We start from the raw sequence: 13,983 nt of genomic DNA on the forward strand, positions 1-13,983 counted from the left end.
GTCACCCTCATAACCCCTACTACTTACCCTTTAACCGGCTTTTTTCATCTCTTCCTCTCTCTCTCTCTCTCTCTCTCTCTCTCTTTCTCATTCGTACGCGTTCTCGCTCTACTCCCCTATTCATTTCAACGAAGAGTATTTTCTCTTTACGCGCACCTGTTATCGAAAGAAAGAACTGCCAATAACGTCCGATAACTGCGTCACGTTCTGTTGCGAGGGCCCGTTATAACCTTCCTTCCCTTTTTCCACGGGCACTTCTTTCACCACCTTTCATCTCTGTCTCTCTCCCTCCCTCCCTCTCTCTCTCACTTTTTTTCTTTCTCTCTCTCTCTTTCTCTCTCTCTTTTTGTCTGTGTCTTCCTCTCTTTTATCTCACTTTTTCTTGCATTCCCTTTTTTCTTCTCGTTTTCTTTCGTTATCTTTTTCTTCTTATCTTTTATCTCACTTTCTGTTCTATTCCATCTTCTTTCATTCGACTCCTTCTTCCTTCTATATTTCTAATATTGGCTTGGGCGATACCGAACGGCCAACGCAAGTCATAAATTACGTTTCGGCCCTGCGCATTTTCGCGTATCTGTGTCGAATAGTGCAACGGCAATGTGCAAGACAAGGAACACCTGTGGCAATAGCAATAGTAGTAGTAGCGGGAGGTGGAGGATAAAGAGGAGGTATAGGTGCAGTATCCAGTAGTAATAGCGACAGCATGCCGGCGCCATCTTTTCTTCGAACTTTAATTTCACTTGACAATCCCCCGGGGAATTACTCGAAATTTATCGACTTCATATTCTTTATCGGCAATCGTTCGAACGAACCGCATCGAGTGATAAGAATAAAACGTTTCGCCAAGATTCTTTTAAATGACTTTGCGATTGTCATGCGACGATTTAACCAGATGAATATTTGAAACAAATCATTATCTCATTTCTCTCGCATTAGATATAGGTGTTGTTTTTTCTTTTAATTAAGTGTCTTAAAAATCGATGAGATTAAAAGAAAATGAAAAAATAAGATTCAATGAAAGAATTGATATAAATTGATAGAATTCGATAATTAGGATCGACAATCTTTGACTACTGTCTTGCTTTCTTTCGTTGTGATAAAAAAAAAAAAAAAAAACTACTTCCAATGGAATATTTTCTTGACGAAAATTCGTAACATTACGGGATTTGAATCAACTTTATTATCTCAGCCCCGAAGGCGAATGAGTTCGAACGGACGTTTGCAAACGCTATAACGCCGATGCATACGCAAAACGACAACGTTCAAGCGATAAATTATTCTCGAATCTCGGTAAAGTATTCGAGCAGACTTTCCGGACATTCGGAAAATATACTCTGACATCGCTCGGGATTTTGTCGACCTGCCAATTCTGCACCGTGATATTCCTGATCGGCATGCGTTCTAAACGTATCGGACGTTGTTGAAGGCCTGCAACAAAATAAAGAGAATTCTGTTTTAGGGAATTTGCGAAAATTAAAACCAGAAACGGACCAGCTATGATTTTTATTGCTAGGTGTAGACAAAAGTGGACAATTTTTTTGGAAATTGAATTAATTCGTTAAAAAAAAAAAGAAATATTAGTGCTTATAAATCGGATAACTATTTTGTTAAACTCTGACACGTATAAAAGTTATAATAATGATAATGATACTGTGAATATTGATAAATCGCTATCAAAGAGAGAAAAGAAAACATTAAGCATATTAAATGGAATTTCCTGGAAAACAGTATCCTATAAAAAGCAAATCTTTTGAAATCTTATACGATGTGGAAAGGTACTATTTTTTCTCGTAATCTTAAAGTATCTTTCTGTCTCACTTTTTATTTTAGTACATTATTATAAATAATATAATCGATAATACTAAATATATATATATACATATATATATATGTGTGTGACTTATAGTTCATGTATATACAAATACTATGAACTACATAGTGATTTTTCAAATAAAATATTAAAAAATATTTAATTATATTGTTAACACATATCCAAAGTATAATATTTCCTAGTTTATATAATCTTTTTTAAAAGAAGAAAAAAATCTAGTTATAGAGAACTAAATAAATAAAATGGAAGTTTTCACAAGAATACGATCTAAACGATGAAAAACGAGTATCAAAAGATTAATCGATTGAAAATAAGCCAAAGAGATAATTATTTTTGACGTAGCCCACGCTGATGCGATTCATTTCATCATCAAACGATGAACCACATGGCGTTCCATTAATATTATACAACATATACATATAACACGTATGCACATACGAAGGTTTCCCAACGAATATTTTCTGCCAATGAACTCGGACGGTGCTTCGTCGCGAACGCGTGTAAAATTAATCCAATGAACAGCAACGTCATCTACGTCGCTACGAGTCTGCACTGTTATAAATAATCCAATTCATTCTGACCGGTAAACGAGGTGATGATGCCTGGCAGATTTTAAACATCGCGAATGGATATATTAAAGGAACCAAAGTGGTCAACTATTGTTTCATGTAGCTACAGCTATTAGTGATAATGAAGAGCACAATTCATCAATTATCGACGATATAATTTCATTGTTAACAATAATAGTGATCGGCCAAAATATTTCATAATATATACGCAAGACTATTCTAATTAAAACGAACGTAAGAGAGAAAGAGAAAGAGAAAATGTTGAAGAAATGAATTTGAAACTATACTCACGTGAGAAGTACATAAAATAATTGTCCTGCAAGTCCGTGCATTCTATTAAATGGTACATCAGCAACCTCGCAAATCATTCTTAAAAGGCAGACTTTGCCATAGTGTGAATTTTCCAAAATCGATTCGAGGATCTCGTAGAGTTCCCACCTGGATGTGGTCGGTGAATCTAATCGAATGGAAGATGGATAACGATAAAATACAGAAGAGTTGGAAAAGAGAGAATTGAAGAGAGAAAGAGTCCCGGAAAAAGAGGATTCTAAAGAAAGCGTATTCTTCTGTAAAGAAGAGCAAGGGCTTTCGTCCATTGTGATACGGCCCTGACGTGAGGGGTAAGATGTACCCAACAAAAGTGGCCTTATTAATATGTAAAGGAAGAGAATCTTCGTCTTATCCCCAAGCACTAAGCCTTCTCTCTTTCTCTCTCTCTCTCTCTCTCTCACACACACACACACACACATATATATATATATATAGACACACAAATATACACAAAGATATACTATCTATAAGGACTTGGTCTCTTTCTTTCACTTTTCCATCTCGATCCTCTTGGATATCGGTCGGATTTCAAAGCGGGGACAGGGATTAAAGTAGGTAAAATCTCCAACGCGAAACGGCAATCTCTATTACCGCAATGTTCTTAACTTTAATAAATAATGCATGCTACGTAAGAAATCTAGCTCGATTCGATCGATAAGATCTTTAATATTATAAATATAAAGAATAAATTAAAAAAAAAAAAAAAAGGAAAGAAACGAAAAAGAAAACATTATAGGTATTTAAAAAAATTTGTTCTTTTTAATCAGAATCATTATAAATTAATTACTAGTTAAATCGCTCGAAGAATTTGAATTTAGGCAAAATATTTTAATCTCAAATATTATATTTTAAATTATTTAAATTTTAATCGTTCAAATCTTTTATAAAATTTTTGCTAAATAATACATTTATATCGAATTATATTCGAAGAAAGAATAGAAGAAAAAGACTTACCAAGTATATTCGATGTTCGAATGTCAAATCCATTGTTCTCCTTCACGGAATCGTCATGGTCGATCGATCTCTCATACCGTACGAATGAATCCGTCAAGTAGGAGGCGTTATAGGGCAGGACGTAATTAAATTTCATCACATATCCGATAATCATGCTGACGTCGATCTCCATGGGTAAACCGAGCCCGAGGATTAGCTGGAACGATTTTCAAACATAGGCAGGTGTCATCGATCGTTTATCACGTTCGTATTCGAGCTCGGTCGACGGTTAAGAGAACGATTGGAAAAAGGGTATAAGAATGAGGGTGTTGAGATGCAAAGGATAAAGGATAAACCGTCAATCGCGACATTTTTGCGAGCCAACTTTTTACGAAATAAAAGAGCTAATGCGAAATAATCAAAAGAAAGTTAAAGGACCAAAAATTAAGAATTAATTTTAAATAATTTTCATATTAATATTTAATAGCTTTATAATCATTAAATTTGTTTTACAAAAGCAAAAATAACTTTTTATTTGTTAATATAATGTTTAATCTCTTTTGATCATAATTAAAGCTACGAGAGACACCGATTTATATAATATTTACATATGCTGCTATTTATTGGATCAGTATTTTTAAACATTTTAAATTAATTTTTTAAATAATTAGTCAATATTAATAATAAAATATCAATACGTAATATAAGTGGTCAATATTACATCGATTAATACAAAAACTGTTAGTATTTTAATTAAAATATTTGTAAATATAATAATTTGTCAGTATTTTAAAAAGATGATCAATATTTATAATAAATCCAGACGCAACCCAAACATAATATCAATTTAATTATTTATATTGTCTACTTATATTACGTACTGATATTTTATCATAAATACTGACAGAAATATTCGTAGATACTTAAATGAGATATTTGAATGAAACAAAATTATTTTGAAAAATACTGACCAAATAAATATAATATAAATGATTCACGTATTATTAATAAAATTTTTTCCAAAGTACCTGTACTTTAGTTGGAGCGTTGGTACCTGGTGGTGGAAAAACCAAATATCTTTTGTCTCGTTGATAGGCCGAAGGATGATTAAAAAAAGAGTAAAAAATTAAAAGAAATTTCAACGGAGGTTCAAAGAACGATCGCATTTTCTTTGTCGATTGGAGGTGTCGATGAGACTGTAGAAAATTGAGAAGCTTAGACTACGTCTGACAATTATACTCGCTAATGACGGCATTTAGTTCAGTGACCGCGGGTTAAACGGCTAATGAACCGTCTTTGTAGAGAGACGAGATCGCTCAACGAGCAGCCGATAGGATAAACCACTACCGTTCTCGAGTCTCTCTATCGATTATTGTATGTATGTATATAACATAACTGGGTTGCCGTCGATATCGATATCAAACGGCATTAAAGTTATGCGAGCCCGTATTAAAATCAATTCGATGCCTAAACGGCCGACGACGTGTCACGTAAAACATCATTAATAATAACCTACACGGCAGGCAAATGTGCTTCATTGCTATGCAAATTAATTTTCTTCTTATGGCCAATGAACGATGGCGTAATTTGGAATATAACGCGACTAATTTTCTCGGTCGTATCGGATCATTCGATTTTATAGGGCGTTCTTTCTCTCTATGTGTGCGTACGTACGTCTGAATAAGTGTGTGTAAAATAGGACACACTTGTGAGAAAACCTGGCGAAATCATATCCTTTCAGATATTTTATGGTATATTTTTTTCTTTATCATTTTAACATATCATCATAAGCAACAGATATATGTCAAGTATTCGAATTAGATGAAAAATCTTATATATCTTTGCTCGTTAACATATACATTTCTTTGCTCGTTTACGTATTATAATATAATATATCAATAAGTGATATAATTCAGATAGCTTTTATTCGGTTTATTCAACTATAACAAGTTTGAAGATTTCATTCTTTTTTATCTCATCCATCAACTATTTGTTATTTTATCTAAACATCAAAGATTTATAACAAACGATCCATCAACTCGTCTTGATTTTTAAAAATTTCCTCTAACGTATCCCAAATTCAGAATAAATTATTGACTCTCCTACTCGAACGAAATAAACTACATGGCGATTAATATACACTAATATACACTACTAACGTATATCGTATTATGTTCGATGAATATTCAAAAAGAGAATTTTATTCGTGAAATCTATGACGGTCTTTTGCATTTAAAAGGTATATATATCGCATTGAAAATAAGAGGATATTGACAATGACGTGCTTTGACCTATATAATATCTTGAAAAATACCTGGACCATGTTTAGGTATACCGGCAAAAAGCTGTCTGTGAGTTCAATGGCCCATATTCAAGTTGCGCATTCTTTATGAACGAGCTGGTCCGACCTACATAAATTCACCGAACCAGCCGACGACGAGCACCCATAAAAAACTGTTTTGCCTCGACGTTCTCGCCATTAATCCTATCCTATACGGAGCGTCCTTCATCTGTGCGATACTTCGTAACGCTTGAAAAAAAAGGATATTTACGCGATAAACAATTTCACGGTTTTTTGAACAATGAATATTGCCATTATCGATCCCTCATTCGTCCTTTTTCTTTATTGGTCGACGAATAAAATTATTATTCTTTTTTTTTTTTTTTTCATTTCTTCGCTAGGTCGTCTTAAAATATTGTATCTATTTCTGACTTCTTTTTTTTTTTCACTTTTTTTTTTTTAATTCAATATCGAGAGAAAGATCAAATATGTGTTAACTAGAAGGAAAATAAAATGGAACAAATAAATGTCACGAACGATAGAGTTTGTTTCTTTTGGACCTTTCTCCTTCTACACGTTTGAAAAAAAAAAAGAAAAAAAAGAAAAAAAAAAGAAATGAAAAAAGATTTGAATGGTGCAGCTGAGCAATATTAAGAGACAAGAGACTAAGAGCGATATCCTGTCGGGCGATAGATCCATGTTTGCATTACGGATTGGTACGAGAATTTTGCCGATGCAGAAACCTCAATAGAATAATATCTGCATACGGATAATTGAATCGTGCGGCTTGTCGCGCATCGTTGACCTAAATTCTACTTTGCCAAACTTGGATGAGATAGATCCTAGTTTTCAGCAGGCATATACGCCTCGTTAATATTTGTTATATAAAACGAAAATTAAAACGTGCCTTAGATCAGATAGCATTTTTATTAAGTTATTCATTGAAGAAAAAACAAAAAAGAAGAAAAAAATTACAAAAATAATTCAACTTTTACGTATTATTAAAATTAAATAATAATTAATCTTTTTTCATAGAAAAATTAAAATAATTTACAATAATGATTAGATGTTATATCCTGCGTATGTTTATTTCTATATCTTCTCACGCTTAATATTTTCCTTGTTAAAATTTAGGAATGCGTAACCTAAGAACTTACTTAGAATAAAAAATAAACCGACGCTATTTTAGTATCTATCAAAAGATCAGTATCATGTCGCTTCGTTGTCGATACTATAAAATATCAAATTCAGATCACCCAAGCGCTCACTTAATACTTCTGTTGATATAAACAGTTCAGAATATCTCAAATTATATTCTCAATTTATAAAAATGCATTCTATTAAATTTGTCTAATCTTTGGTCAGCTGGATCTCGCTTCATAATACAATAGACTCTTAATTAAATCTTAAATCAATCAAAATCATAGGCTTTAACATTTTAATTTAATTGAAAAAGAAGGAATAGGTCTTTTATCTTTGGTAAATTTTCCTGATGTAATGACCTCAGTGCGTCTGAAGAAGGAAAAGACAGAAAGAAGCATTTAACAAAAGTCAGTCAGTATTTGTCATCCTGAAAATCCAATAATTAGTTAATAAACCAATGATTAATTCTTAAGTCTCTATTCTTGGAATTCATATTTGAATCATTACGTTGCTTGTTGAAAAGATAAACATATTGAAATCTTCAAATTACGTTCTATTTTATCCTATCGTTCTGTCTACCGTCTCGTCGTTCATTATCTAATTCACGTTATTTAAGATCCATAAAGTCATAATAAAAGCTTCACGATCTGACTAAAACCTGATTATCTTAAATTACGTTGCAAGACGTAACAATTATTTTTATAAATTCTTTAGAACGAGAGAATTAACCAAAACTATGTTCGATAGCAGAGAAAAAAAAGTTGGCTGTATTTTTCAATTCAGAAGGTCGTAATTAAGGAAGAATAGTAAAACAGATGAAAGAGACGAAGAGAAGTCCTTCGATCTCTCTCTCTCTCTCTCTCTCTCTCTCTTTTTTTCTCTCTCTCTTCTTCTCTCACGACCACAAGTCGAAGAGAACTAGCCTACCGCTCGTACATCGGAAAGGAGAGCGACTTCTCGTAAAACGCGAGAAAGCCCCTTCTACATAATTTATAAGGAAAACTTTGTAAAAGATGGTACAGAGAAATTGCCAAGTATGCAAACGCGGTGCTTCGTCTTCCACCTGTTCGTTTCGCAATCTCCGAAACTTCCTCATCTGCTCGGATTGTCTTGTTAAAACTGCTATTTTTTGGAACCTTTACTCTCCGTTCCTTTACTCTCTCTCTCTCTCTCTCTCTCTCTCTCTCTCTCTCTCTCTCTCTCTCTCTCTCTCTCTTTCCCACTCTTAACTCATTTCTAAGGGTGGAATCGTTCAACACGAAAGAAACACCTCCTATTTTTCGTGAAGTCTAACAAAGTGATTTGCAAATAAGAATTATACTTTATGAAGTACCTACAAATATGTACATAATTCATCCATGACATCGCGTTAATCTATCGCGAAAAAAAAAAAGAAAGAGAAAGAAAGAAGGGGTTTTCACTTAAAAAAAAATAAAGTATATAACTAGACAGGAATTTTGATTTTTCTTAATACTCGCAATAAAGAAAAGTCAAAATATCTATCTAGTTATATTTTAAAATAAAACGAAACGATTACGTAGTAAAACGATTTATGTTCAGCAAGTCCTGACTCTTGGAATCTTCGAGAAATCGTATTTTTCCTATCGCGAACTCGGAACGAGCTATGGCAACTCCTTTTCGTTCTTCTTCTTCTCTTTCGAACGTATTCCAGAGATCCATAGGGAGAAGAAGTTCCGCTTTTTCCGTAATCACCTTTTAGTAAACGCGTCTTGTCGTTACCCTATCTCTTCACTTCGCAGATCACCAAGTATCACTCTCTCTCTGTTTTTCTCTTTTTCTCTCTCTCTCTCTCACTCTCTTTCTCTCTCTCTTACCCTCTTTCTCTCTCTCTCTCACCCTCTTTCTCTTTCTCACCCTCTTTCTCTCTCCCTCTCTCTCTCTCTCTTTCTCTCTCTCTCTCTCTCTATTTCAATTCCATTGGTTTCTATCGAATCGGGAAAGAGAAAAAGAGACAGAGAGAAAGAGAAAAAAAGAGAAAGAGAATGTCTTTTTACCACTCCCTGTAATCCGTCCCCAGAGGTGAGTCCAATGAACGAATACTATTCCTTTGATATCTTTAGTTTCGCCGTTAAAAAAAATGTGCATTAAACGAGAGAGAGAGAGAGAGAGCTTAAGGAGGCTTTAGGATTGCAGGGAGACTCTCGGATGCAAGAAGGATAATGACATTCGTGATCACTTGAGCATTACATGACATCTCTTTCGATAAGGTTCGAGAAGATATCGATTGGTACTGTAAAAATTATATTTTACGAACTAAAAATCACATTGCTTTTATAATAAGTTTATTATCTATGTTATGTTATATTTATTAGAAAATATGAATTACTAAACATAAAAGAAGGACACGAATGGTTGATCCTAACAGACATCAAAACTATGATAAATCATACATGTTTGTGCTATTGACATCTGCTATAAATAACAAAACTTCATGAATTTACTATTCGAGGTACTGTTTTATTCTACCTAACTGTAAGTTAATTATGCAAAATACTAATATTTCTTCGTCATTTCATAAGCTCGAAATACCACTTTCTTTTTTAAGCACTACTACCTACTAACAAGATAAGATCCTAAACTCGGGAAAAGTTATGAAACTTTGTGGATGTGTATGTTGAAAGAATTTCCTTTTCAGTAAAACGTTATTTTTTATGCTGCAACTCGTTTTTAGCCTAGAAAAATGACTTTAAAGTTTCGAACTTTTCAAGCTTACTGTTAGACTTTTAGTTTTACTATCTGAAAAAAATAATTAGCCTAAAAAAAGATCGGAAAAGGAATTTTTGATTCATTTAGAGACTTTTAGTCTATCCTGTATATCAATATTTTATTATTATAAATAGAAAAAAGAAACAGTCTAGTTTACTATTTCACAATAAAGTGTTTCTATTTATTGCACATGATGAATTGTTCTCTGAGATAGTGAAACTCTTTAAAAAAGTTTTTCGAAAACAAAACAAAAAACGGATCATACTATGAACCACCTATTAAAACATAGCTAACGCATACGTACAGAAAAAAATTGAAATACTCTACATCCATACAAAAATTTTATAATTTTTAGATTGTATAATTTTTTAATATTACAATAAGAGAATATTATAGAGAGAATATTATAGGATATTTTTTCTCTCGAAAGACGCTTTTATTATTGAACGTTGCAAGCGTTTATTCCGAAAATCAAGGTTTTAAAACGCTCGAAGAAGAATATGAACATTACTTACGGATCTATTCATATTGAAGAAAAATTGAAAAAATGAGCCGATATCTCTTCATCCTATTATTTGTCAAGAGGAAATAAAATTATAAATTCAAGTAAACGCTTGACATATCTTGTTCGGTCGCTCCGAAAATTGGTAAAATAATCGAATACTTTTCGAAACCAACAATTTGAAACACTCTCTGTCTATTTGTCTGTTTGTCTCTCTCTCTCTCTCTCTCTCTCTCTCTCTCTCTCTTTCTCTTTCTCTCTCTGTCTGTCTCACTTTCTCACTCTCTGTATTTCAACGGTCTACCGATCGTTTTCATGATGTAATTCGAACCAAATAATCCACGGCCCTGTGGTCCATTTGACGTAAAAGACAAGTTACATTACGGACTCACGCATATATTTCCGATGTAATAACGTCATTTTAAATTCAGCGTAACGCATTTGGTATGATGTCGATATTTCAGCTATGTTACATAAAGTTATTAGTCTTTATTAAGCTTATTACTATGCACTACGAGGATTAAATGACTTTCAATGTACTTACGAACGAATCGCTTAAAATCGATTTTATATATGTCAAATTCTAAATGGATAATATGAAAAAAAAATATATATATATATATATATAGATTACATCGACAATGAAATTCTTATTGGAAATAATATTTACTTATTTAATCCTTTACGATATGAACTCATTGCTGCTTCATGATAATATTATTTTTCTCTATAATTCTTGAGTCACACATCGCACTCCATTCATTGCACAGAATCATTCGTATAGAGAGCATCCGCTCTGCGGAATAATAACGTAAGAAAGTAATAGTAAAAGAGAGAACGTGGCAGATGTTTTCTCGTTGATGCTTAGAGGGCACGGATGATCGTAAAATAATCTAACGGATTGTATTGGCACTCCGAATAAAAGTATCCGCATCTCCCATTGGAGTTCCGCCCGATCTTCTCGGCCGCGAAGTATTCGCGATCAGAGTAGATTTCGTATTCTTCGAAGGTCGTTGAGGGCGTAAGTAGAACGTGCAAGAGTTCCCCTAGGAGTCCGCGTCCTTTCTCGAAGGGATTCGACGCTGATTCGCAAACGGCACGGAGTAGACAAGCCTTACCGGAGCCTAGCTTTCCCATCGCTGATTCCAGCATTCTGTAGAGGGTCCAACGGCTCAAACCTATATTGCCAGAGGGAAAAAAAGGAAAAAGAGAAAGTAAATGGCTAACATTGCTACAATAGAGAGAGAGAGAGAGAGAGAGAGAGAGAGAGGGAGAGAGAGATCGTATAGGCAGCGATATCCTGCTCGATTTTTTTATTAAAGGATATCACCGAATATAAATCAACTATGACTTTGGGAAGGATCATGTTACTTTTTTGTTAAAAAAATTCGCATAAACGAGAATCATATGTGACATCATAAATGATATGAATGTTATTAGAGTAATACTTTTTACCGGTCTGGATACTGTCTATATAAAAATATTTTTTTTCATATAACGTAATAACAAATCTATCTTCTCGGTATATTAATTAATCCGCATTTTATCTTGAAATATCTTTTAAATAATATCGATAAAATTGTGACGAGAACTTCGACTTTTTTAACTTCGGTTTTATTTCCTCTTCTTCCTTCTTTTCCTCTTTCTTCTTCTTCTTCTTCTACTTCTTCTTCTTCTTCTTCTTCTTCTTCTTCTACTTTTTCAACGATTAGATCGCACGACTTTAATTAACAAGACCAAGGAAAAATTTAGCAAGTATAATTTTTAATGCAGTCCTCGTCACGTCCAGTAAATATTATTTTAAACGCTTTCCAACATCGCATTTTTATTTTCCTTTTTTTTTCTTTTTCTTTCTTTCATTTTTGCTTTTCCTTTTTGTTTCGCACTAAGTTAACATGAAAGCGAAATCACAGGAATTTCATATTTCAAATGTCATTTTATAATCCGATCGAAAGTGATTTGATTTTTAAAGAATTTTTTTATATAAATCGCGTATATACTATCTGCGAATAATTTCAGTATTTCTTTCGTAAATCTAAAAAGCGGCAATAGTAGAAAAATTAATCAGGTCATAGTGAGTTTCTACAAACGCATCTCTTTGTTTATTAAGAAAGGAAAGTATTGTACGGTGTGAGTATACCCACACATATTGGCGTATACAAGAAAGGAAATTAAAAAGGTGAATAATCTCACCGAAGTGGCCTGATTTATATATGAGTACTCGAGCTCGTGGTGCTTTTTTCCCCTCTCTTCATCTCTCTCTCTCTCTCTCTCTCTCTCTCTCTCTCTCTCTCTCTCTCTCTCTCTCTCTCTTTTCCTTTCTTTCTCATTTTTTGATGTTCTGTTTTTTTCTCTCCCTTTTACCTCGGTGCTCCGGTTTTTCACCCTGCGGTAGAGCGTTGTCGGTGAACTTTTTAAATCGTGCGTGAGCTCTTGTGAAATCCGACGAATTGTAGGGTAGATCGTAATTACACTTCAGCACGTAACCGAGAGTCATAGATATATCCTCCTCCATCGGTAGACCAAGACCAAAAAGCACCTTTTTCAAAAAATCAGAAATCCATTAGCTAACGATCGTCAGTTTTTTTATTGATTGATCCATTCTTTTTTGATCTTTTAACTTTTGTCAAAATACATATAACATATAGGTATAACATATATGCTAATAACAAAGATTTTCGAATAACAATAATAATAATAATCATTATTATTATTATTATTATTATTGTTATTATTATTATTATTATTATTATTATTATTATTATTATTATTATTGTTATTATTATTATTGTTATTATTATTATTATTATTGTTATTATTATAATTCGTATAAAAGATATGAGTTTTAATCGAAGTTTAATTTAATTAATATCTCGCTTGGAATTTATAAAAGAAACACAAATAAATAAAAAAAGGAAATTGAAGATTTTGATGGACAGTCCAATAATATTTTCTAGATATAATCTAACTATCAACGTAGATATTATATTTCACTTTTAAACGCTTGAAGAAAGGCAAGAGTGAAATAGAGAGAATCGCTCGGCGGTCGTACGAGTTTTAATTACTTTTGTCTCTGCATCTGCTACCGCCACCATATACTCGTTCTTTACTTTGCGATTATGAATTCACGACGACCAAAGTCAAACAGAAACGGACTTGCGAATCAAAAAAGAAAAAAAAAGAAAGATAAAAGTGTTATGTAACTTTTCATATGCTGGTATGTATATACGAGATATCGGAAGAGTAACTTACAACAGCTGTTTCTCAAAAATATGACACGCAAAATAAATTCATTTATCGTTTGTAAATTATGCAACGAAATTTTTCAAAATCACTGAGAATGAATTTGAAATAAAATTAACATATTGACCGTCGTACGATTTGTAAATTTTGTCGAAAACGCTCGTCTATAATCAAACAATGTAAAAAAAAATCATAAAAATAAACACGGTGTAATAGTAAAAGGTGTAATAATAAAAAAAAAATCATTGAAAAAAAAAACGAACCTGAACTTTTGTTTCGCTATCCTTTGGATCAGGAAAAAGCAAATGTCTCTTCTCTCTTAAAAAACTTCTAGTTCTCTCGTACTCTCTTGTTTCCGATCGAGAAATTGCAGTGCAACCGGAAATGAGAAAGAGGAACCGGACGTAAGCGAATCTCATCGTTC

At 33.0% G+C, this 13,983-nt stretch overlaps 2 protein-coding genes across 2 annotated transcripts; both read right to left on the reverse strand.

The window, feature by feature from the left end:
* Window positions 1-1,197: 1,197 nt before the first annotated feature.
* Window positions 1,198-3,856, reverse strand: LOC124953877. The gene is made up of 3 exons (XM_047505878.1): window positions 3,685-3,856; window positions 2,692-2,857; window positions 1,198-1,428 (listed from the first exon to the last, which is right to left on the reverse strand). The coding sequence occupies exons 1-3, from the start codon at window positions 3,854-3,856 to the stop codon at window positions 1,275-1,277; spliced, it is 492 nt and encodes a 163-aa protein (XP_047361834.1). The 3' UTR covers window positions 1,198-1,274.
* A 6,836-nt stretch (window positions 3,857-10,692) lies between these two features.
* Window positions 10,693-13,980, reverse strand: LOC124953576. Its single transcript, XM_047505120.1, has 3 exons — window positions 13,823-13,980; window positions 12,681-12,855; window positions 10,693-11,494 (listed from the first exon to the last, which is right to left on the reverse strand). Exons 1-3 carry the CDS (start codon window positions 13,976-13,978, stop codon window positions 11,181-11,183), a joined length of 645 nt encoding a protein of 214 aa, XP_047361076.1. The 5' UTR covers window positions 13,979-13,980; the 3' UTR covers window positions 10,693-11,180.
* Window positions 13,981-13,983: the final 3 nt, after the last annotated feature.

This window comes from Vespa velutina, chromosome 13 (genome assembly GCF_912470025.1).
Source record: "Vespa velutina chromosome 13, iVesVel2.1, whole genome shotgun sequence".
NCBI lineage: Eukaryota > Metazoa > Arthropoda > Insecta > Hymenoptera > Vespidae > Vespa > Vespa velutina.

Coding starts and splice junctions, on each gene's coding strand:
- LOC124953877 (XM_047505878.1), bottom strand. CDS start 3,856: ATGGAGATCGACGTCAGCATGATTATCGGATATGTGATGAAATTTAAT. Junction 2,858..3,684: donor TCGAACATCGAATATACTTG/GTAAGTCTTTTT, acceptor CCATTCGATTAG/ATTCACCGACCACATCCAGG. Junction 1,429..2,691: donor TTATTTTATGTACTTCTCAC/GTGAGTATAGTT, acceptor ATTTTGTTGCAG/GCCTTCAACAACGTCCGATA.
- LOC124953576 (XM_047505120.1), bottom strand. CDS start 13,978: ATGAGATTCGCTTACGTCCGGTTCCTCTTTCTCATTTCCGGTTGCACT. Junction 12,856..13,822: donor ATAGCGAAACAAAAGTTCAG/GTTCGTTTTTTT, acceptor TTTTTGAAAAAG/GTGCTTTTTGGTCTTGGTCT. Junction 11,495..12,680: donor TGAAAAACCGGAGCACCGAG/GTAAAAGGGAGA, acceptor CTGGCAATATAG/GTTTGAGCCGTTGGACCCTC.